This window comes from Arvicola amphibius, chromosome 1, assembly GCF_903992535.2.
Source record: "Arvicola amphibius chromosome 1, mArvAmp1.2, whole genome shotgun sequence".
Lineage (NCBI taxonomy): Eukaryota > Metazoa > Chordata > Mammalia > Rodentia > Cricetidae > Arvicola > Arvicola amphibius.
Window position 1 is genome coordinate 56,269,131 of NC_052047.1, and position 24,511 is coordinate 56,293,641.

At 41.0% G+C, this 24,511-nt stretch overlaps 1 protein-coding gene across 3 annotated transcripts in view; it reads left to right on the top strand.

Annotated features, from left to right (window-relative positions):
* Tapt1 (transmembrane anterior posterior transformation 1) overlaps positions 1–23,524 on the top strand; it is a 49,843-nt gene extending 26,319 nt beyond the window's left edge. For all 3 annotated transcript variants that reach the window (XM_038312181.2, XM_038312188.2, XM_038312189.2), the window contains 11 exons: positions 3,342–3,504; positions 4,130–4,265; positions 5,324–5,421; positions 5,589–5,658; positions 9,886–9,966; positions 12,307–12,416; positions 13,520–13,579; positions 13,882–13,950; positions 15,679–15,755; positions 19,476–19,636; positions 21,276–23,524. In XM_038312181.2, coding sequence (XP_038168109.1) covers positions 3,342–3,504; positions 4,130–4,265; positions 5,324–5,421; positions 5,589–5,658; positions 9,886–9,966; positions 12,307–12,416; positions 13,520–13,579; positions 13,882–13,950; positions 15,679–15,755; positions 19,476–19,636; positions 21,276–21,505 — 1,255 coding nt within the window. In that variant the 3' untranslated portion in view covers positions 21,506–23,524. The remainder of the gene's footprint in view (positions 1–3,341; positions 3,505–4,129; positions 4,266–5,323; positions 5,422–5,588; positions 5,659–9,885; positions 9,967–12,306; positions 12,417–13,519; positions 13,580–13,881; positions 13,951–15,678; positions 15,756–19,475; positions 19,637–21,275) is intronic.
* The last annotated feature ends 987 nt before the right edge of the window (positions 23,525–24,511 follow it).

Here is a 24,511-nt window from a genome sequence, read left to right on the forward strand (position 1 = left end):
TTTTTTTGAGACTGTATGGGTGTTTTAACTTGAATATCCTTTAAATTGTGTTAAATATCTTATTTTTCTTTTAAGTTCTATTGAATATCTTATTTAAGCTTGTCATTCCATGGCATGTAATCAAACCATTATTCTAAACTATATTAGATTAGTGTGGGTTTTTTTGGATTTTTTTTTTATTTTGTCCAACATGCTCTTGAGATTTCCAGCATTTGCTGAAGAAGCTGCCCACAGCTGCTCTTTAACAGCCGTCGGAACTAGAACCTCATCGGAACTAGAACCTCAGCCAGACAGGTTGTTCAGGTGCCCGTTCCAGGTTGATTGGCAGCATTATAGATAAGCTTCTTACGGCGTTGATAATGCTGACTGATAGTCATCTAAAAATATCCTGGCAGAGAGGAGCAAATGCTGTGATTGGTTCAAGTTACTTTAATTGGATAAACTCATTTGTGAGGTTAGATCTTGGAGAAGCTATGGTGCATGCAGGTATCTTGTAAGATGCTACTTGAGAAGTGAGTTTGTTATTTTCTCTTTGCTACTTTCCTTTTTTATTAACAATGTGTGGAAGAAGAGCCTTGTTTACAGGGCTGTGAATCACATTTTGTGCTGTATTTGAATAGTAGTTCTTAATTTTGAAAACCAGTAGTCACCATAGTAGCCAGTTAAGATGTTATTAGTCGAAAAGTTCACCAGAGCAGACAGTGACAGAAAGCTGAGGAACCAGAGTAGTGTATATTGTCCTGGTTTTTTTTTTTATTGTGTATTTTAGAAATTAATAAAATGAGAGGTATGTTTGTTTCTTAAAGCAGTAACTTTTCCAAACGATAAATTTTATAACATTAAGTTTGCTGACAAGTAGAAAGCAATAAATTGCTGACTTGTATCAGTTTGGAGGTTCAGTTTTTAAAATTATTTATTTATTTATTTGTTTATTTTGTATGCAGTGTTCTGCCTGTATATATGACTGTAGATCAGAAGAGAGTACCAGATCTCATAGATGGTTGTGAGCCACCATGTGGGTGCTGGGAATTGAACTCAGGACCTTTGGAAGATCAGGCAGTGTTCTGGAGGTTCATTTTTAAAGTGTTGAAAGTCAGTGGTTGTTAGAGCCACACCCGCATTGATGCCTCTCAGTGTCTTCCCTGGCTGTTAGTGAGACAAGCACCCTAGCCCAAGAATGCAGACTATTCAGCATTTCTCCTCCTGATATTCGAACTCGAAATGTGTTTGCTCTTGACAGAAGAATCCCTGTCCCCAGTTATAGCCTCGTGTGGAGTGGGGCATGAAATCTCTGGGATTATCAGTTAGCCCTTGGTAGAAAGTGTGCTCTAAATTGGGTGTGTGGGAAGTGAAAGATAAAATTTACCCTGCTTTCCATGAGAGTGAGCCTGGGATCTCTGTGGGAGGGAGGGGAGCGGCCCTGGAGAAAGGGAAGCAGGGATAGAAGTAATGATGGTGACTGTGCTGGCTGCGCTTCTGCCCAGAGCTCTAACTCGAGCTGCAAAGAACAGTCAGTCAGAATTCGACATCTGTTGGAGGACATGTGATCTGACTAACGAAGCCAGGCTTGTCTCCATGTAGGGTCACTAGAATGTCTTCCCAGCTACTTATAACCCTTCCTGAATGTGTCCTTTTCATGCCTGCAGTGTCCCATATTGTTTCCAAACCTGCTGGTAACCCATGGAAATGCAGTCCTGTGACAGCTGCTTTCAGAGCTGCACTGCAGCCTAGTCATAGGAACAGTTTAAAAGACTTACACATTCTTTTGGAAAGTCCTGCTCATATGGGCTGGCTGAGAAGGAGCTGAACAGAACAGATAGCCAAGAAACTCCCAAGAGGTAGGTGTGCAGCTCAGAGGTCATGAGTTCTGCCCACACCATTTCTTGGAGTAGCAACTGTTGGTAAAGATGAAGAGGCCACAGTTCTAAAGAATGCACTGTAGGTAAAAGCTGCCACAACAGAAGTCTGAACATTGGTCCAGAGGAATAAGCCTGCAGTGGACTCAAACAGACTCATTCTTGTGATGAAAATGTTAGGTCCGGTAAAAGGGATTCCTAGATTTCTTCTTTTCTGTTTGTTCCTCCATCTTGCTGTTTTCTTCCATAACTTAGGCTTAGTTTTTATGATCTGGTATCAGAAGGAAGAATCTGCTCACTTAATGGTGAAAAAATTCAAGTCATGTCACAAAGAACTAACTTCTGCAGTAAAAGATTGTCCTACAAGGCAGTACCAAAAAAGGAGAGAAAAAGAAGATATGAGGAAAGGATTCATTAGAAATTTAGATAAATCTTAAAAATTTAAATGGGTCGTTCAGAGCAAGACCTAGTAGCATAGGCCTATAATTCAAGCTATTTGGGAGGCCAGGGCAGGAAGATTGCAAGTTCAAGGCCTTCCGGGACACCTTAATGATACTTGGCTCAAAATATTTTTTAAGATTATTTTAAATGGTGGTATGGTTCAATGGTAGAGTATGTGACTAGCATGAGCAAGGCCCTGGGTCTGACCTTCAGCTAGTACCAGCTCTACTCCTGAGGTAAAGTAACTTTGAAACTATACTGGGTTTTGTTGTTCACCAGTGCAGCTGGCAGAAATCCAGGAGTTGGTCACGTGTTGTTTTGGAGCTTATAAACCATAGGCTTCTCAATACATTGCTAGCAGAAGTGTAAATTGACGCAACCCGATAGAGGCCACATTAGCTGTTTCTACCAGAATATCAAGTGAATGCAACTTTACAAATAGAACTTTAGGATTTATAATACAGATGCATTTTTATTTATGAGACGTGTCTATTGTGCTAGCTTGTAGTGAGAAAAGAGTAGAAATTTGTCAAGAATGAGCTGGAAAAATTATTATGTAGGTTCTAGGAAGACCTACATTACCATAAAGATGTGAGAGCCTTCGAACCACTATGAAAAATGTAGAGCTGGGCATGGTTGTAATTCCAGCACTGACCTCAGACTCTATGTGGCCCGCTAAATAGAGTGGACAAGGTGCAGAGTTGTGTGCATAGCACATCCACTGGGCTGGGCGGGCTGGGCCAGCGGCCGGAGTACAGGGAACTTTGCCGTCCCGGAAAGCTGCTGTCTTAAAGCACAAGCAGCAGCCAGTGCCAGCCCACTCTCTTGAGTTCTGATCTACTTCTAGGATACCATCTTTATACTGTGCACGCAGCAGAAAGTGTCCTGTTACGGTCTTCTGGGTGGGCCATCCTTGTGAGAAATTTTACAGCGTCAGCCTGATTTTCACTGTGACTTTGGTATGCTGTTGTATGTCCAGTAAAGATGACTTGCTTTGAGAACACGTAGAGTAAAACTCCTATTTCCATTACTTGTATGTTTCAGGGACAGACGTTTGCTTCAACCTGCACAGGTGTGTGACATTTTGAAGGGTGTCATCTTGATACTGTGCTATTCTATGATGCACTATGTGGACTACTCCATGATGTACCACCTCATACGAGGGCAGTCTGTCATCAAGCTCTACATCATCTACAACATGCTGGAGGTGAGGCCCTTGCTGCCTGCGGGAGAAGGATGCTTGCTATAGCTTCATTCACCTGAGGGTCTTGGGAGCTAAGCTTTTATGGAGGTGACGCCTGATACACTGGTCCTGGATCAGTGAAGGGAGCAGCTCCTCAAAGACAGGTGTTTCCTCCAGGTAAAGGCAAGATTCCCACTGCACAGTTCTGAGAACGCATGCTGTCACACTGCACATTCACTGGAAACCCTCTTGCCTATTGGGTTTTTTGTTGTTGTCTTTTTTTACAAGAACTTTAAGGATTCTGAGTGACTGTTAATTATGAGCTTGGTATACTAAATGTAAATTGCTTTGAACTTTTTAATTTAAGTTTCTCAGTTTTTTAAGTTTTTATTTTTTTGTTGTTGTTTTTGCTTTTTGTTTGGTTTTGTTTTTTACAAATGGCTAATTTGACAAGGCCAATTCTGAGTCCCCAGTGTATTGAGTACTCAGCTGAGCCAGGAATATGTAGAGGAAGTGATAAGTTTTGCTCTTCTTCAGCTTCCCATCCAGAACTGTAAAACTTGGGTTTCTAATGATGGATTTTCATCTGATTGCTGGCAAAGTACTTAAATTAGCAGTTAAGAAACTTTTCCACAATTTCTCTCTGCAGGTAGCCGACCGTCTGTTCTCCTCATTTGGACAAGATATCTTAGATGCTCTCTATTGGACAGCCACAGAGCCTAAAGAAAGAAAAAGAGCACACATCGGAGTCATCCCTCACTTCTTCATGGCTGTTCTCTATGTCTGTATCCTTTTTACTTAGTGGACATTCCAGCCACCAGCATGATTCTACCCTATTTTATTTCTTTACCTATCCCTGCTTGAAATGGTGTATATGTGGAGATTAAAATGAAATCCCTGATTCCTTTTGAAAAATTGGTTGTAATATTCATTGTAAATTAGTTTAAGGACTTCTGCATGCCAAACTGCTTTTTCTTGTGATTGGTTGATTATGGGAGAAGTTGATGTCTGTCTATAGCTGTGTAACTCTTATGCTTAACAGCTTTCTTTAAGTTTGTGATTTGCATGCTACAGTTATGGAGATTTTATATGTGTCTCTGTGTGCATATGTGTCTCTTCAAGTTTTTCTTTTGGAAAACAAGTGCTTTCCCATATTTGTGTGTGGCTGTACATGTGTGTATACTTGTACCTGTATTTACCCTCACATAGATTTACATACATGTATATATCTATGAAACCTGTACTCACTCACAGGACTCTGTCATATCTTTTCCCCACTGTCAGTGACACTTTGAAGAAATTAATACTTGAGTACAAAATGGGACAAAGCTTGTTCCAATTTTAGTGGAACAAAGGTAAATTATTCCGTGTGCAATATGATATAATTCTGCATGACATGAAGAACAATCTAAGACATTTCTTACCATTTTAATCTTCTGTATCATTTGAGTAACCAAAGGAAAGCTATTCAACACTAACTTTGTGTTCACTTTTAAAACTTTGAATTATAATTCAGATTTATATCTCTTCATCTCTTCTCTCATCGCTTTCCATGATTTCTTCCATTTATTTAACACCTTTTTGAAGGCTTAATTCTTCTTAGGTACTGTGCCAGGCACCAGGGTTCAGTTTTATATAATGAATGTACAGATTTCCTCTGCTTCTATTTGTTTCACATGGAGAATATTTACCTTCTCAAATCTATACCAAATAGATAACAGGAAAATTGTGACATGATAAGAAAATATTAGTCAGATTTGATTTAGAAAATAATTCATTTCTCCCATTTTTGATACTATGTTAATAATTCTGAAAACAAGTTTTTTCCTTGACTTACTGTTAGTTCTACATGCAATTCTCATAATGGTTCAAGCAACGACACTCAATGTGGCTTTCAACTCACACAACAAGTCACTGCTTACTATCATGATGTCCAATAATGTAAGTGCAAAATTCTGCTTTCTATTGTTAGTTAGGAAGGGCATTCACATGAGTACTGTGCACGAAAACAATTCTTTGCTTCCTCTTATCCTAAGAAGCTTTTTGTGGAGAGAGTTGATTTTACAACTGTTGAAGTGACAAAGATGGTATTTCTGTTGCTATTTCAGTTTGTTGAAATTAAAGGAAGTGTTTTCAAGAAGTTTGAAAAGAACAATCTCTTTCAGATGTCAAATAGTGGTAAGTAGTTAGAGTCTGATTGTAGCTCTAACTAACATTTGTTGAAAGTGACTCATTACCATAAACGTTAAAAAACATTTTAATGAAAATTAATTGTATTTTAAAATAATTTTTAAAGCTTTAAAAATTGTATTTTCTAAAACAGATTCGTATTTAGTGAGGTATTTTTCACCTAGTAGTGTTAACATCTGGATAAATATTAAATGGAAGAACTTTGACCTCTGTCCTCCTCCAAACAAGTTCATTCAAAATGTTTTGTTGCCATTAGTATAAGTGCTACATCTTAAAATTTCTGAAGTAAAATATGGGAGACTATATCCACAAGTATAGGGGAACATTTTTAGAGACTACACAAATAAATTAGTAACCATCAGGACAATATAAAAGTTGAATTTCAAAATTTAAAATATATATGCTGATTAAAAATGAAAAGACAGGGACTGAAGAGATGGCTCAGAGCTTAAGAGCACTGGCTCTGCTCTTTCAGAGGACCTGTGTCTGTAACTCCAGTCCCAGAAGAGCCAACGCTCCTTCTGGTCTCCTTAGGCACTGAAAGTACATGGAGCACAGATATACCCATAGGCAAAACATTCAGGCACACAAAATAAAAATCAAGGAAAAGCGCTTTTTTTTTTAAATGAAAAGGCAGATCCCATTTACGTTAAGAGAAAAAAGGTTGAGGTTTTATATATATATATATATATATATAGGAAAAAGGACTTTATTACTCCTGAATATGTATTGCAAATTCTGACAGTTAATTATGAAAGACTGATCTGATTTAGAGGAGCACAAGACTTGGATTTTGAAAATGAAAATTTTCGAATGGCCAGTATGTTCTCACAAACGTTCCTAGCATCATTAGAGAAGATATCGCTGGGAAAATACAAAGGAAAATCAAATGAGACATTACAACATGGCCACAGAATGCTCTTGTAGACTGCCAGTGCCCTATCATGGGAAGACAGGCACTAACTGGCTCACGTGCCTTGATGGTGAAAGTGAGTGTAAATGTTGCAACAACTCTGGAAAGCTTTGGAACAACTTCCTTCTCAGTGTTGACACTCCCTGTAATTCAGCACTGGGAGTTAGTTTGGCAGCTCTTCTCTAAGAGTAGCCCCCAAATGGAAATGACCCAGGATCAACCAAAACATAAATAAATGATCGTTCATACAAACCGTGTAATACTACTCAGCAAGTAATGGAAACAGAGGCTGGAAGTAGCCTGGTTGCTAAAGTGCTTTGCCACCCTGACCTGAGTACCCAAGTCTTATTGTGAGAACACATAGAACTCTGGGTGAGGGGCATACGCTTTTAATCTCAGCCTTGGGGAAGAAGACAGGTGGATCCCTGAGGCTCCTAGCAGCCAACCTGACCTACTCAGTGACCCTCAGCACAGTGAAAGTCCCTTTCGAAAGACAGGCGTATGGATCTTTAGCAAAACCACCTCTGGCCTCCATAAACTATACAAACTTCAGAACATTCACATAATGCCAAACAAATTAGATAAAAATAAAGGAAAAAATGAATTACTGATATAGCCTGATATGTACATCTCAAACATTGTGTTCTTCAACAAACACCAGCCTCAAAAAGTCCGATTTCGTTTTTCTGAGGTCTGCAATCAGACAGAATTAATTTAAGGTGACAGAAATGAGAGTGGTTACTTGTTGGGGATGGGACATGGCTAGAGGAAGGGTCAAAGGAAATTTGATGGTAGAGCCCTTCCATTTCTAGTTAAAAGGGCACCAGACGTTACCAACCTATGTACTCAAGATCTGTGCATTTCATTGTATGGAAATTAATGACAAAAATAAAGATGGATGAATAAATTAAAGCAAACAGCTTAGAATTGTAGATTTGAAAACTTTTTAAAGAATAAAAGAACAAATGGGAAATTAAGTCTAGACAGTTTTGTGAGGCTGTCCATTATGGGTGTTTAGACAGTTCTGTGAGGCTATCAATGATCTGAAAGCTCTGAGCCACAATGGCATTTATAGATTTTACTTCACTAGGGAAATCCCTTTTTAAAGATTTGAGATATGTTTTAGTAGGGCTCACAGTTTATGTAAATATAGCCTTGACTTCAAGATGTATTTAAAATATTAAAATAAAAAAAAGTAGAAAGTACCAGAATAAAACTTCTTTTTAATATTCTGGGGTTTTATTTCATACTTAAGTTGATAGATTTTTTAAATAAAAATTTAATTTTTATCTTGTCAACTTTCTTACTATTTAAATTTGTCATTTTTCATATTACAAACTTATATTTACTCATCAGAAATGGTTGATTTTTATTCATTTTCTCATATTTTGGATCACCTGTCTTCTGAACTGTTTTCCTCAAGAGTCCCTGAGCAGAGTTTTTTCCTCTCCCATCAATGCCCTTCCAACTGACATGGCTGTGAGTGTTGTATGTTGTAGCTTCTATGTGCGAGAGTTGGATACAAGCTTAAATACTGCTATCGTTCTGGCTCCATTATCTCAGCAACCCAGTTGTCTTGCTTCAAATGATGTATGCTCAGTTTCCTTGCAGATAATTGGGTTAAGAACCAAGTTTGTCTTATAGAGCCATTCTTAGTAATACGGTTAAAATGAGTACATTTCTTTAACTTTGTGAATGAAAATTAGGAAGAAGTCAGCACACATACAGAGATAGATTTGTGAATAGCTGTATAAAATTCCAGTTAAAGGTACATTAAGAAAAGCACCCCCACAAATTCAGATCCATCTCTAATGAAGCACAGAGAATATGTCCTCCCCTTGGGCTGACTTTGCTAGGCACTATGCTCTAGGACAGACGTGAAAGCGTGTGCACACGTGTTGTGGAGCTAGTTAGAACATGCACTTGGAAACCTCACGTGCTTTTCCAGTTTTAGTATGCATTTCACAGGAGGTCCGTCTGTACTCCACACCTCAAAACTCATTGCTGTACATACCACACAGATGGTACTGTGTGAGGATTTATACGCTGGTTTCATGGATAGCACAGCATTTGTGTCCACAAGGGGTTAAAGGCCCAGTTCAGACCCACAAATGAGAAGCTTGGCAGCTCTGGAAGGGCAGCTGCCAGCTCTGACTGGAAGAGTTCAAGAACTTAGGGAAGGCACAGACAGTAAAGGAAGCTCACCTGAGAGGATTTGCAGCGGAGGGAAAGTCCAGTCGTGTTGTAGAGCAGCAGCAGTGGGAAATGGTGAAGCAAGGACAATCCTTGGAGGACACTGAGGTGACAGTGAGGTGCATGGTGCTGGCAGGCGGAGCCACACTCAGGTGGTATGGGAAGCTACCCTATGTGAGTGAGAGTTCCTAAGCACAGCTTCCAGGCACACACGGACACACACACATGGTTCACACTCACTGTCACATGTATTTATTTCTTGACTCCTAGAAGAAAATAACAGGTGAAAAAATTAAATATATAAACTGTCTCTGGCAAGAATTCAATTCTTAGTTTTCATTGAATTCATTCCAATTAATTGGCTAGTTATTAACTTAGGGCAAACACCTCTGTGAAACCTGCATAAACACACACACAAAAGAGATTCTCTGCATACCACCGAGCAGTGCTGTTACAATGCCAGCATTCTCTTAAGTAGGAAATTACTTACACATTCACTGCCAGGTTAGATATTTCCTGGAAGCACACAAAGTCTTGTATTTTATTCTGTGATTCTATTTTCCTTCTATAAAATGAAAACACTTGTCATATATTCCCAAAGACTGTTGGAGGCATTTAATGACCCAATTTGAACATTTTAATCTTTTAAAATTTCCATCCTAGAAATATGTTGGGAAATGAAGTAATGATTTGCACGGATGGGGATATGTGCATGTGCTTGTGTGCATACACGCACGCGCGCACACATACACACACACACATTCAGCTGTGAATCCTCTATGGCTGTAGGAAATTCTAAACAGAAGTCACATCTGCATTTAACATGTGAAGACTGCTCCCTACGTAATGTTGTATCATAACAACTTTATACATTGTTCTTAAGTTGTATCAAATATTATTACGGATGGAGATGACTTGGAGCATATGACAGAAGGTGATAGATTATGTCCAGATAGATAGTGCAGTGTTTTGTCTGAGGGACTTGAGCACTGTGAATTTTGGTATCTAAAAGGGAATTTAACAGATGTTTTAATAAAATTATTTTAATTATTTCCCTATTTAATATATTTTAGCACTTAATGTTCAATCTCTCTTTCCTTTTTTTTTAGATATTAAGGAACGATTCACAAATTATGTGCTCTTGCTAATAGTGTGTTTAAGAAACATGGAACAGTTTTCTTGGAATCCAGGTAAGTGCCTCTTGAATCACATATGGTGTCCTGTAAAGCTTACTTTTACAATAAACCGAGGCTGGGTAGTAATGACACATGCCTTTAATCCCAGCACTTAGGATGCAGAGGCAGGCGGATCTCTGAGTTCTACAGAGCAAGTTCTAGGACAGCCAGGACTACACGGAGGAAACCCTATCTTTTTTAGTTTTCAAAAAAACTTAAAAAAAAAAAAATTCTTCTTTTCCATAGAATGAGAATGAAGTCAGTGCTGGAGGGACTGTCTGTACCAGGGTTTATGTGTTGGAAATGGCTCTTCCAGGTGGAGTAGGGTGCTGTCATTTCTCATGAGACCCCTGTCATCTCCACAAATGTCTGTGGATAAGCATACTCCACCAAGCACAGCAGCTCAGGGCTCTGTTGGAGTGGGCTGTGTGGTTACTCTGGTTCCCGTTAAGACTAGAGCCTTTGATCTTCCTCGCATTTATCATTTTTTAAGTAGGGGTGAATTTTAGAAATAGGGTAAACCAGTAATTGTGTTGCTTATATTCACTCCTGATCCTGGCTGACAAAAAGTTGTCAGAATTGCACAAATATTCACCTGTTTGGTTAGCAGCCAGGCACTGCTATGCCCCAACCCAGACAAGTGGCCCAGCCCTGTGCAGCTTCAAGTAGTAAGAAACGCGCAGGACTCACAAGCTGATGGAGCAAAAGGTGATTGCAGTGCAAAACTTGCTCAGATGGTGCAGATCATTGTCAAGCTTTTTTTCTTAATGTACAGTTTGTTCTTAATGGAACAGGCAGTGTTTCATATTTCTTGTGTTACTTCAACATTATGGATGTCCTAAGCCTCTGAAAGAAGCCCTTGCTTCCTTACATGACTCATGCCCTGTTTTCAGGGACATTTAAGAATAAGGACCACATATAAAGTGATAACTGAGTTTGGAAATACATTTCCAGAGGTTACCTTCTTACAGTAAGGTCAAGTCGTAGGTCTTAGCAAGTTCTAATCTGAATAGATTCAAAGGCCATTTGATTTACAGTGGGAAAGTCCCTCATGCAAAACACCTGACTTTGAGTTATCTACATGCTTTCAAAAATGTGTGCGCACATGTCCTCACTCATGTCTGTGTGTACAAATGCTCATTTGCACACTCATGCAGTTAGAGAACAGCTTGTGACAGTCACTTCACTCCTTCCACAGTGGCAATTCTTGGGCATGAACTCATTTCTCTGGCCCCTACCTAGATGCTTTTGGTGCATAGTGTTTACAAGATCATCACAGTTACCACAAAAGACAGAGTGTCTATGTGGCTGGCCCTGGCAGCCCAGATGGAATCATTCCCAAAGGAACAGAATCGTTATGTCAAAGGAAGGCCTGAGCCGTCTGACGACTGAATGTGTGAATTCCTATAATCACACTTTAAGTCTCCTATATCTCCACTGTGCAGTGACAAACCAAACCATGCTTTGATGCTTTCAATTTTAGACATTGTGTTTTTATATTTCTGGGTTTTTTTTTTAATTTCTTTTCCTTTGTGCCCAGGGTAACTAATAACAAAAATACTGTTTTGTATGGAAAGCACATTGCTCCATATCAGTATCTCAGTTAAATCTTATAGTAATGAAAAGTAAACATTCTGTTATTCTCATTTTGTAGATGAGGAAACTAGAATTTAGTTGCTTAGAAAATTTGTTCAAGAACATAACAGGAGATGGCAGCATTTGGTGTTAAGAGTTCTAAAAGTCTCATAACTTCCGCAAGTTGCCAGACTCAGAAAAACTGCCCTGTGTTGGCCATGTAGGCGGCCCTGCCCTCCAGGAGTCCATGCTGAGTTTCTGTAAGCGCCTGCCAGCATTTCCAAACATCTTTGCTTTATATCTCTTCAGTTATGGTTTGGGGCCTAGGAAGATGCCTATGGATGTGTTTATCAGTTATGTAGCACTGAATTGAGGTCTCTTACTATACAAGTAAGCAGTTAAAGTAAGCGGATATAGTTTAAGTTTTGTCTATGTGACTCTGAAATAAATGAATCAGATCTTTAAGTGATCACGGTGATCAAGGAAGAAGGGGCTAGTCATCTCTCCAGTGGGAGCTTTCCTCCCGGGCCAGAGGTTCCCGTGGACCTGGCCTGTGTGTAAGGCGGTGCTAGGATACTGCAAACTGCTGGACAAGCATTAATTATCCTTTGACTTGGTAAGATGACTCTGGAATGAAGGCTGTGCTGAAAGAACGCTGGTTCTCTACTGTTGATTGAAAATACTGCAGTGCACCTGGTGCAGGCTCCAGACTGCTGGAGCTTGATGTGCAGGTTCTGTCTATGAAGAGGTCTAATTATCTGGTTCCTCCCTGCTTTATAGATCATCTCTGGGTCTTGTTTCCTGATGTCTGTATGGTGATCGCATCAGAAATTGCTGTGGATATTGTAAAGCACGCCTTTATCACCAAATTCAATGACATCACTGCAGATGTATGTATTTCTAGCAATTCCTAGTTAATATTTCCTTGACTCCGTATTATCATAAAGGTGTAACCTTTATTTTATTGTATTTATGAGTTACTAAAATCATATTGGATCTATTTTTAAAATAGAAACATCAAAACCTTGATTAATTTGCAAAATATTTCCTATTTAATTTTTTTCTCTGAATATAAACAGGTTCCTAACTCCTAGGAGACAAGCTGCACGTTTTACTTCTGAGCTCACTTGAGGAGGCCTTAGGGATTTGCTTTATGTTGTAATCATTTTCTCTAGGATTTTTAGAAATAGTTCTGTGCCTATAAGTCACTGTCCAGATACGTGAAGGTGGAGAGTGTCATGCTCAGCCTCAGCCTTAGTTCCAAATAGAGAATTGGCTCAACAGCCTTCTTGATTTTCTTGTGTTTTATTTTTGACAGCCTATTTATTGTTTACCTCAAAACTGAATGGAGTATCAGTTGCAACATTCTATTTCTGTTTTCTAAATGCTTGAAGCATGTTTCTGTCCTTTCAGCAAAGCAGGAATCAAAAATGAATTCATAATTTTCTCTCTTGGCGTCTTCAATACAGGGTGGTTCTCTATCCATAACGTCATTTTCTCAATACCTGAAATTAAAATTAAAGGTTTGATTCATGCCATTTTTAGTGAGAATATAGTTGTGATGCTCCCCAGTAGCTGCTACCATGACTCTGATAAGGTCCAGGCCGTTTCTGTCCCCCTCACTATCGCCATCCTTTTGTTATTATTGTGGCTGAATACACGGTTTTAAAACTTATTTTATAGAAACTTATTTTAAGAATTATATTTTTAAATACAGCACTGCTTCAAACAGCCACATCTCTAACTTCTAAACTCTGAGAATGATAGTCATTGGCTGCTACTCCTCTTTGAAGCAAATCCTTTAAAAGCCTGTGAATGTAGCAGCTCAGGGCAGCTTAGACTATCTTCCTCAAGCTGTGGGTGTCAGGTTGCTCTTTAGCATCTTGCATCTGTCCCTGAGCAGTTAGGAAGCATTTTTATCTACAAAGTCTAAACCTTTCCACTGTGTATATGTTCTAGACTATATCTTACTTTTTTTCTTATTTGCCTTCAGGTCTACAGTGAATATAGAGCCAGCCTTGCTTTTGACCTTGTTAGCAGCCGGCAGAAAAATGTAAGCATTTCATTAAAGTGTTGTCTGAAATTAACTCCCCAGTAGTTAAATGTACTACAGATGAAACACTTAAACTTGTCTTTTTCTAGACATTGAATATTTATACAGCAATAACATTAAATACTGTATGTCTGAAGCAGTGTAGCAATGATATAATTTCTTATTTGAAATGTGTGGTGATAGTTTAGGTTCTTGTATCCTTCTGCTTAGTTACAGGGCAGGTGTCATGTTCTCTTCTGTTCACACTGCACCAGAGCGTTTACTGATTAAACCGACTGAGTCCTTTTCACCTTTCTCTGCAGGCATATACAGACTACAGTGACTCAGTAGCACGGAGGATGGGATTTATTCCTCTCCCGCTAGCCGTCTTAGTAAGTTCATGCTTTTTGTTTTCATAATGAGATGGCCATCATCATAAAGCATCAGTATGTATTATCAGTAAGTTTGTTTCAACAAGTCTTTGTATTTCAAAAAATAATTATAAGTAACCCGAAAGAAGAGTTTGTCTTAAATTCTAAAATCATTATTCCTTTGGATTTTGAGCTATCCAGCAGAAAAGTGACATCAAGGGGCTGCTTATCTATAACAAATAGTTTTTCTAACAATGAGGCTATTCTTTTTTTTATCCATTGAGTAAAGAATTTTCTTCTCTGGCTACTGGAACATGGAGGTGGCAGCACAACTCCTCCTGTTTCTAGAGGGCACTTTGATAATGATGTGCTAGATGCCATCGATCTAATCCTGGGGATTTATGCCTAGGAAAGAAATGCAGGCTGCAGAGCGTGAGTGGTGAGCGGGTCTGAGTGTTGCAGTGTGGTTACACCTTCCGCACTACTGGATCCAGCATCAGAGCACTAAAAGACCTGAAGGCAATTGTGTCCAGGTCAACTAACAAGAAACTGGAAGTCATAGCAGCTGTATTTAGATTTTATCCAACATTTTTAGATGGTGGGTGATGATAGGCTTAATGTTAAATTTCAGCAACTTAATAGATAACCATATCCTAAACATTGTTATGGTTTTAATTGCTTATGATACAGTAAAACAAATTTCTTTTGCTTTAGAAAAGGAACTCCTAAAATTTTGGAGAAACTCAGATTTCAAAGGTTATTTATTGAAACTTAAAGAAATTGAAAAACAATAGCATATCAAATTTTTCTACTTGTATTTCCTGGTATTAGAAAATTTACATATTCAGTCATGAGGGTTAATCTAGCTTGTGCAATTGTATTTTAATAAAAGAATTAGTTAAATGGTCGTAGCCCTTTCTCTGCTAGAGGCTGTGGCACAGGAAAGGGCTCCATGGTGGTCTTCTCACAGTGAAACTTGATTGAACACATGACAGTCCAGTCTCATATCTCATTCCTGTTACACCTTTCATTGGTAACATTTTAATTATATTTAAGGCATTACTGGCCACTCCCAGGCCCTGCACCTGTAATGTGTAAATGTTTTCTCTCAGCTGCTCTCACCAGATTCATTCAACAGGCTTCCAGGGATAATTCTCTGTTGCATAAGAAACTAGGTGTTAGCCATAACTAGCCAAGGAGACAGAGCTTCATAGCTTTTAAGTAATTAATTGTGTGCTCAGTTTCCTAAACAGTGTAAGTCTTCTTTTGCCCTATAGTCCCTACAAGTGCTCTTAAAGAATTTGAACAACGGACAGGAAGAAAGCAGGAATGAGAAAAATGTCCAACCAGTATTTTCTCCTCCAGCAAGAATTAGATGAGCTTCAATAGACAGACCTTATGGATTGAGTTTCCCACAGCTCTGTTAGGTGTAAGCAAAAGCAGTCAGTGAAGTAGGCTGTGTGGGGCCCTGAGAGCCTGTGGCAGCTGCACTGCATGCTGGGTTTGCCTGCGTAAACCCACGCCACCACAGATGCTGTAGGAGGCAGATTGCCAATGAATTGGGAAACCTAAACCCAAGCCTTTCGACCTAGATGCAAGTATACTCAAAAATATTAAAATAAGGAAGAAAAAGTAGTTTTAAAATATTAACTAATCACTGTGGTTGTGTTTTGTCTGTTTTTTTTGTTTGTTTGTTTTTTGTGGTTTTTTTTTTTTTTTTTTTTTTTGCTTTGGTTTGTTTCTGGCTAGCTCATCAGAGTTGTAACAAGCTCAGTTAAAGTTCAAGGAATCCTGTCCTGTTCCTGTGTCGTACTCTTCTATTTTGGGTAAGATTGACTATTCTTGAATATGTTTTCATTTTACAGAAAACTATGTATAACTGTAAGATGTAATAGAAGCTAATTGCATCCAAAAATATTTTTCCTATTCTATGTACTTAAGATTAAATCTTTAACCAGAAATTTACAGTAAGGTCTTTTTGTTCAAGATCTATATTCTACCCATATTTTATTTGGTGGGGAGGTTGGGGAGAAGGGTCTTTCGTTGTGTTAGCTTTTCCATATTCATAAACACCTTTGATTTTCCTGTGTGCTTTCCAAGCTTAATATTCAGCACACTGGACCTGTGTCACATCAATTTAATAATGTCAACTGAATCTTTTGCCAGTTTGTTGATCCCAACTAGCTTAACATTTCTGGTTGGGAAACACAAGCAGGAAGTAAACAGTTTGATTTATAATAACCATAAATGTCAAATGTTATTTTGCCATTGTTCGATTTTTCAAGAAGTGAACTAAAATAAAGAGCCCGTCTGAGTTCTGAGACTTTGCCCAAAAAGAAATCTGGGAAACCCATAGCTGAGCTGGCTTATGTGGGGTGCATGGGCATGAGTGTTGCAGTGGGAGCGTGCAGCCCTGAGGACCTCCAGAGGAGCAGGTGGTGCGCAGATAAGCAGAGCAGGAAGTCTGACTTCCAAAGGCCTCACCAGCCTCATGTTTGAGTGTTTTGGTGTGTGTGTGTGTGTGTGTGTGTGTGTGTGTGTGTGTATTCTGGTTTCTTCATATAATGCCTGGCTCATGGCAAGCCCCCACATACTGTTTGGAACATGACAGGCTGTCTAAACAGCTCAGACATGGTCACTCTTATGGGCTGCACATGAGATCCCTAACTCATTGCAAGTCATGAGTGCTTCCCAGCCCCTGTCTCAGCCTCCTCCTCCAGCCTGTGTCTGGGTGAGGTGACCGCTTGCTGTGACAGCAGGGTGTGACTGGACTGACTGAGTGCTGTGGTTACAGGTGTGTACCATGGTTTATGCTGTGATGGACACTGAACTCAGGGCCTTGTGCGTGCAGAGTATATGCTCTGCTAACTGAACTCCATCTCCACCCCACACTTTTTTGTTGTTTTTGAGACAGGATCTCATTTAACCCAGGCTGGCTTTGAGCTCACTATGTACTAAAGGCTGGTTTTGAACTCCTGATCTCCTTCCTCTGCCTCCTGAGTGCTGGGATGACTGGCAACATCCCACTATGTCCAGCTCTCTTAAACTGTTTGACACTAAGGTTCTTACATGAAATTATGCAATATTAGAAATTTTACTGTATACTTCCTTTTCCAGGTAAGAGTTAAAACTCCTATCCCAGAAAATTGACTGTTATTCTCATGTTCTGGACTCTTCCCATCTTTTTCTGCATTTCCCCTGAGCTGCTTCCTCCTTTGACTGTAATCATACTTGCCTTTTCTCTCCTCTTCTTTTACTAATATGCCGGAGGTGTTCCAACTGCACACCAAAGACAATTTTAAAACTTGAAGCTATTGAAGCGATGTGCTATTTTTGAGGATTGATATTTAAGGAGGTTTTGCTGTACTTAGACTGTATTACAATAGATGCTAAAATATTTCTTAAAAATAGAAAAAAATCATGACGCTCCTTCTGCAGTGCAGGTTCCCACATCCTGCCTTTGGTGTTCTTAGCGTGGTTCCCTGTTCCTACTCACGTTCTTCTTTATTTAAAGATAATTGCTCTTATAGTTTTACCATAAATCAGGAAAGTGAAACTTGAATATAGCATACTTGAAAACTTGTCATGCGCCAGCTAGGAGGTGAGACCAGGAAGATACACAGAACACTCAAACATGAGGCTGGTGAGGCCTTTGGAAGTCAGACTTCTTGCTCTGCTTATCTGCGCACCACCTGCTCCTCTGGAGGTCCTCAGGGCTGCACGCTCCCACTGCAACACTCATGCCCATGCACCCCACATAAGCCAGCTCAGCTATGGGTTTCCCAGATTTTTGTGGAGGGGGAAAGAGTGATAGGAGGACAGCTGAAGTTGTGACCACGGCAGAAAGCAAGTGTGCTTGACCCAGGGAGTCCAGGGTATAGCCTAGAGGGTGGGCTTGAAGAAGGTGCATGGCAGATGGAGAGAGCTCCAGATTTTCTCAAGAGGGCTTTTTGCAAGAGCCATTCAGTGGCTATGTGGAGGATGGGCTGGAGTGTAGCAAGAACAATGAGTCAGGAAGCAATGGCTCCACCAGGAAAAGGTGAGCAAGGCTGAAATGGAAGTGCTGGCAGTAGAATGGTTAACACTTGTCTGCTGGATGCATGTTGCTTGTACATGAAATATAAAGCAACGGCTTCAGGTGTGGTTATAGAACCTGGGGTTAAGCAGGGAAGGTAATAGAATTGTCACTTATTATGATTGAAGCTTGTGGCAGAAGCAACGTATAGGGGTGGAGAGGTGAGGGCCTGCTGAAAGGGTGACTAGAATCTAGAATTGGGATTAGTTTGGCAAGTATGGGATTTTCTTAGGCAGAACCACAGAAATGAGCGGGGGTAGTGAGGGTATGGTGTGTGGAGCCCTGCAACTGGCAGTGAATTTGCACCTGTGGGGCCATGAGCTGTCTATGCTGTGTTCTGAGATCCCGAGTGAAAGGCCTGAGGACCAGGCAGGAGTCTTCGTCTCTTTTGTGCATTGACTTATGTACATGTTGAGCCACTGATGGTTCTCACTGGCTTGTAATTCCATGGTACTGACAGTGTTTCGTCTCGGGCAGAAAAACAGCAACCTACAGCTAAAGCTTTCAGTCACAGCCACAGTGTGTGAGAAGATGGGAATGAGATACTGCAGTCTCTAAATTGTTTTACCAGAATTACAGTAGGCGTTTAAAAATATTAGATAGTTTTTGACCAAAAACTTTCATGTCTGTGATTATAGGTATTAGCCATTTATTTTAATAAAGTACAGGTTTAAGCTAGCTTTTCTTAATTACCAACTTTTTAATAGAAGCAAAATGTTAGAAATAATCCATATATCCAGAAATGGGAGCTGTTACCAATGTGTTTGTTATGTAGCCCATACCACAAAGCATTCTTAAGATCACATAGGAGCATTAACTGACATGGAAGAATGTCTGTGTGTGTGTGTGTGTGTGTGTGTGTGTGTGTGTGTGTAGTAAAGTATGGTATGTGTGTTATGTAACAATAGCAGAGTGATAAAGGTGCAGGCTTGCTTTTCATTTCTTTGTGCTGAGCATGGCTCTGAGCCCCTCCCAGTCCTCTTCTTTCTGATCAGCTCTGGAGGATTCTGTCCACGTTCATAAAGGACTCCACTCACACACTGGCCCCAGATCCCTCTTCCTGCTCCCACTTTGCCGCTATCACAGCCTTGTAAATAAGCGCCATTTCTGCACAGTGAGGAGGTGCAGACGATGTACGCAGAGCAAACGGCTAATAATATACTCGATGCCACACAGGGAATTAAAATCATCTTTTATTTCTTGCTCACCTGCATCTACCTGTTTCACGGTACAAGAATACATGTTGGCTTATCTATACTAGGAAGAGCTGCTGAGTGATAGAATTTCTCATGAATTAGAATGTATCAGAAGTCTTCCTTTGTGATAAGGCCTTGGGAAACTCAAACTTTGTGCAAGGAACTCACGTTCACCAGCCCAGCTCCCCTCACCCTGTCCTGCATCCCAGAAGCAGGCTAGGATGTTGGCTTCCACTGATTTAGATGAATTCCCACAACTCTGTTCTCTGTCTAAGGTTGATCTCCCTGAAAGTACTTAACAGCATTGTGCTGTTGGGCAAGTCATGTCAATATGTGAAGGAAGCCAAGATGGAAGAGAAGCTGTTTAATCCTCCCCCAGCTAGCACTCCCGGCAAACCCTCCAGTAAATCCCAGAGCAAGGGCAAGTCCTCTCAAGGTACGTTGGCATCAGAGGTCACCTGAATTCTTCTGAGTAAGTCACTGCTCAGCCGAGGCTAAGTGGTTTTAGAGACGCACTTCATTCCGCGTCACTGTTGGGTCCTGTGATAGTTCTAGTCTAGGACAGCTACCCCTGGCCCAGCGCTGTTTCTCATTGGCTAACCCACTGTTCTGGTGGTGGTTATGGAGCACCTATTACATGTCAACACACGCTGATACAGTAGGGGAGGAAATGCCGTGTGCCTGCTCTGGTGAACTGGATCTGACTAGCGGGAGGAGGGAAGAACAACAGTAGGTAGAGCCTGTGTCAGCACGGTGATGGCAGTCGGGAATGGGAAGTGCTGCAGACACAGCCAGTGAGAGACTTCGGTGTTCAGAGGACAGCAGAGCCCTGTCGCTGCTCTGCTGGTCTTAGGCCTAGGAGGACCCTGCCTCCCCTACCGCAAGGCCCTGTCACTCTCGCAAGGCCCTTGACTTAGACTTGAAAGGGAGAGGAGGCCAGTGCATCCAGATGGCACCCAGCCATGCTGGAGAGTGTAAAGCTTGATCCAGAGAGAGTAAAGGAGACCATCAAGGTCATGTTCCTGTGTGTTCTCTCAAGCTAAAGTGGAAGCTCAAGTTTTAGATTGTATGTCGCTATGAGAACCCTGAGCTCTGTCAGTGATGCGAAGATGCAGGTGCATCGCCAAGTTATAATGTCCTTACTTTTGAGAGGGCCAGTCTAGTGGAGGATGGCCATCAGATGAGGGCCATGTCATGTCACAGGAGTGTCTGTGAAGGGTGCCCTAGAGGTCAAGAGATTACAAGTTAGAGATGGTGCAGGGGTTGTTGAACTCAGGCTCTGAAGAGGGGTGGAAGTCAACCCTGAAGACAGGCTTAGCTCTTCACCTTCTCAGAGTCACAGGAGATGACAGGGCCTCAGCAGGACTGCACACATGGCAGAACTTACCAGGTTGCGTCTTAGATAGTGGCAGTCTACAGCTCACCCTAATTTAAAGCTTCCTTAAAAGGATCGAATTGGGCTAGGGAGGGCATTGAATGGGATTGAGGAAGCATGAAGTCCTGGGTCCAGTCCGCAGCACCTGGGAGAAGGAAAGGGAAGGGGGTAAATTTATAAATCAGAGGTAGTGGGTCCCAGTCTCTCTCAGCTGCCTCCTAGGCCAGACTTCTAAATTCCTGAGCTAGGACGAGGAGGTGGGGGGCCTTCCTTCAGATGTGGGCTTTCTGCAGGTGATGATGCTGGTCTGAGATGAGCCAGTGTACAGACAAGAGAGGAGGGAGCACCTTAGGGTCTACTTAGCCCTTAGTATGGAGTGAGGAGAAAGTGCTGTTTTCCACTCAAGCAATAGTTCTGTTGATTTGTGGCCATGTAAGAGGGAACTGTAAAGACAGGGAGGATCTTTCCAGAATCAGGTGGTAGTATTACCTATGGGTGTGCATAAAATTTTGGATGTACGGAGTATGACTAGCCTCTGAAATTTATTATGAATTACAGCTTACACAGTATGCTTTTAGTTTTCATTTGTTTATCTAAGAGGAAAGAAAACATACTTTTTATCACCCCTGAAAACATGGTGTTTGATAAGCGTTTTCTGTGACTTGAGTCATCTCCTAATCCATGGATCTACTTTCCATAGGCCTTTCCACAGAAGAGAACCTGTCCACTTCCGCCACCAGCCAGCCTGTCCATCAGAAAGAAAACATCATACCCTTACTTGTGACCAGCAATTCTGATCAGTTTCTGACAACCCCAGATGGCGATGAGAAGGACATAACACAGGAGAACTCTGAATTAAAACACAGATCCTCAAAGAAAGATTTGCTAGAGATAGACAGGTTCACAATCTGTGGGAACCGGATTGACTGAGGTTGTGGCTGATGAGGTGAAGATGCCGGGCCCTGGGACCACAAATGCTGGTCTGCCAGGACACACTTGCTAAAAATGGCACTTAATATTTATTTAAAAACTTAAATTATTAATGGCAAGCAAATCTTAGTATCTTTCTTCCAGTAATGTGGCCTGGCAAAAGGGCAGATCACGGAGCCGCGCTGGCTCCTGGCCTCGACTGGATGCTGATGGAAGGCGAGTTACTTCCTCCTGCTTGGCAGCGGCGGCAGGAGCATCGGGCACCGAGCCAGAGAGCAGCGCACGAGCTCCTTTGCTTCGTCAGCCTGGGCTTCCTGAATGGTGGATTTTCCTCAAGGCCTCTTCAGTTTAAGGACATACCTGGGAAACTGTGAAGCTTTTACCGTGGTTATCTCTCTGGCCTCATACAGTTTCACAAACTCTCTCCAAACTTGACTTCACCTGCCAAAGCACTAAAAAAAAAAATATTAAATATAAGTCCAGATAAATGTTCTTACCACCAGAGTCATCCTTGGCAATACATCTGAACCAATAAGCAAAATAAAAGGCTACGTAAATACATGATGAATAACAGCATCTTATAGGAAACAGAGCTCTCGGCCCATCCTTTTACTTCATGAAGGTCATGTGTCATGTGTAACTGTCTCAGTTACTCTCCGCGCAGTGTGAGCTGTGTGGGACCTAATGACAGTGACATGGTAAAAGGCAGTCTGTAATGAACGCACAGAGCAGTGTCAACTGTAAGGTGTAGTTACCCGGTTTCATTTTAAAGCTGCTTCAGTTATTGCAAGTTAAAAGATTTGGTGCTGAATTGGCTGAAAAGCTGTTGATACACAAAATCAAAGTGGTTGCTATCAGCAGGCTGGTTTGTTGGTTTTTGTTTTGAGTAACATTTTTGCTTATTTGGTTTTTTCGAGACAGGATTTCTCTGTGTAGCTTTGGAACCTGTCCTGGAACTAGCTCTTGTAGACCAGGCTGGCCTCGAACTCAGAGATCCGCCTGCCTCTGCCTCCCCAGTGCTGGGATTAAAGGCGTGCGCCGCCACCACCTGGTTGAGTAACACTTTCAAAGTATTCACAACGGGTTGAGCAGCCTCACCTTGCCGGGCTCATAGAATGCATTTGTCCTTCCGTGGCTCTGTGTTCTATCAGGGAAGGGGACGGTGGGTGCATTTGCTGGGACAGTCACTCACATGACTGACTATAAAGGGTACTGGGATAGGAGAGGGTACTACACTGTGGACACTGGGAATAGCAACCAAAAGGTGCTTTGGGGTTTTTGTTTGAGATGAGGATGCTGTTCCTGCTTCATTATTTGTTGGTGTCATCCAAGGGCAAGTTCTCACCACCCCATTTTTATCTTGAGAACCTTTTCTGCACTTCCCTTAAAAATAAAATTGACCACTTCTGCTTTCTGAACTGTCCAGAAGATGATACTCTTAACTGCATTTCCTTTGCTGTCTCACTGGTGAAACTGCTCTGATACAAACATTTCAGGCACAGAGGGCAAGTTTTAGATCATTTGCCTGTATCCTGGATAAATATAAAACTAGTTTTGATGCTTTGGCTTATGCATTTAAAATACAGGAGGGTTTCTAATGATTTGCACTAACAGAATCTAAAGATAGCTGTTGGAGATGTTATACATGCCTTGTAAAACCAGGAAGCAGTTTTAAGTTTAAAATGAACTTTGTCGTTCTTTTGTGTGTGTTTCAGTGGGGCCCCACTTTTAAAATATTCTTTTTACTATCAAGAAAGTGTCCATTGCAACTAGCAGCAGTGTGGAGAAAGCTTTGCCAAACACAGCCCTGATCAGAACAAGAACATGGCCTACATGTATCTTTCAGTTCCGCTTGGATTTGTGTTTCTGTGTTGTTTTCTAAAGAATGCATTTCCTTTGCAGATGCTGTTGAGAGTGTGGATCATACTCACTTCTGTCATAACGGCATTCAGTACTAATTTTATAAGTGCATCTTGTGTGAAACTCAATAAATTCAATTTTGTAATCTTTTTTTAAAAAGGTCGCTGAATTTTTTTTTAGTAACTATTACTATTGTATTTGATAGAATCAGTGCCTCATTGTGTAGAACTTATTTCTAGTTTATAAATACTAGGGCTGTATTAATTATGTTTAGTTACTCTTGTCCTAAATGATAAAAAAAAGTTGTGTTTTTGGTTTTGAAAGGATAGGCTGCATGTTGGTCATAGATCATTAGTATCTCTTCTTACATGAAGCTGTTTACATTTGACAGGGATCTTAATGTCACAGTGTCAGCATGTACTTGTGTTATATGGGAATCACATTCAAGATGATACTTTGGTTTTTAAATAGTCTACTTAAGGTGCAACATATTTCAGACCCATTTTAGCTTTTCCTGTAGATCAAAGTACTAAATGCTATTGATGAATTTACCCTGGCTCCCTGTGGACTTGTGTTAGTGTTTAAAAGAAACATGCTAGAATTGGCTCCGCAGCATGTGCCCTGCCACATCTGCTAGCATGTGCCCTGCCACATCTGTTAGCATCTGCTCTGCTACATCTTTAGTATCTGCCCTGCCACATCTTTAGCATGTGCCCTGCCACATCTGTAGCATCTGCCCTGCTACGTTGTAGCATCTGCCCTGCCACATCTTTAGCATTTGCCCTGCTACATCTGTAGCATCTGCCCTACCACGTCTGTTAACATCTGCCCTGCCACATCTTTAGCATCTGCCCTGCCACGTCTGTTAACATCTGCCCTGCCACATCATCTGTTGGTATCTGCCCTGCCACATCTTTAGCATCTGCCCTGCCACGTCTGTTAGCATCTGCCCTGCCACATCTGCAGCATCTGCCCTGCCACATCTGTTAACATCTGCCCTGCCACATCTGTTAGCATCTGCCCTGCCACATCTTTGGCATCTGCCCTTCCACATCTGTAGCATCTGCCCTGCCACGTCTTTAGCATGTGCCCTGCCACATCTTTAGCATCTGCCCTGCCACGTCTGTTAACATCTGCCCTGTCACA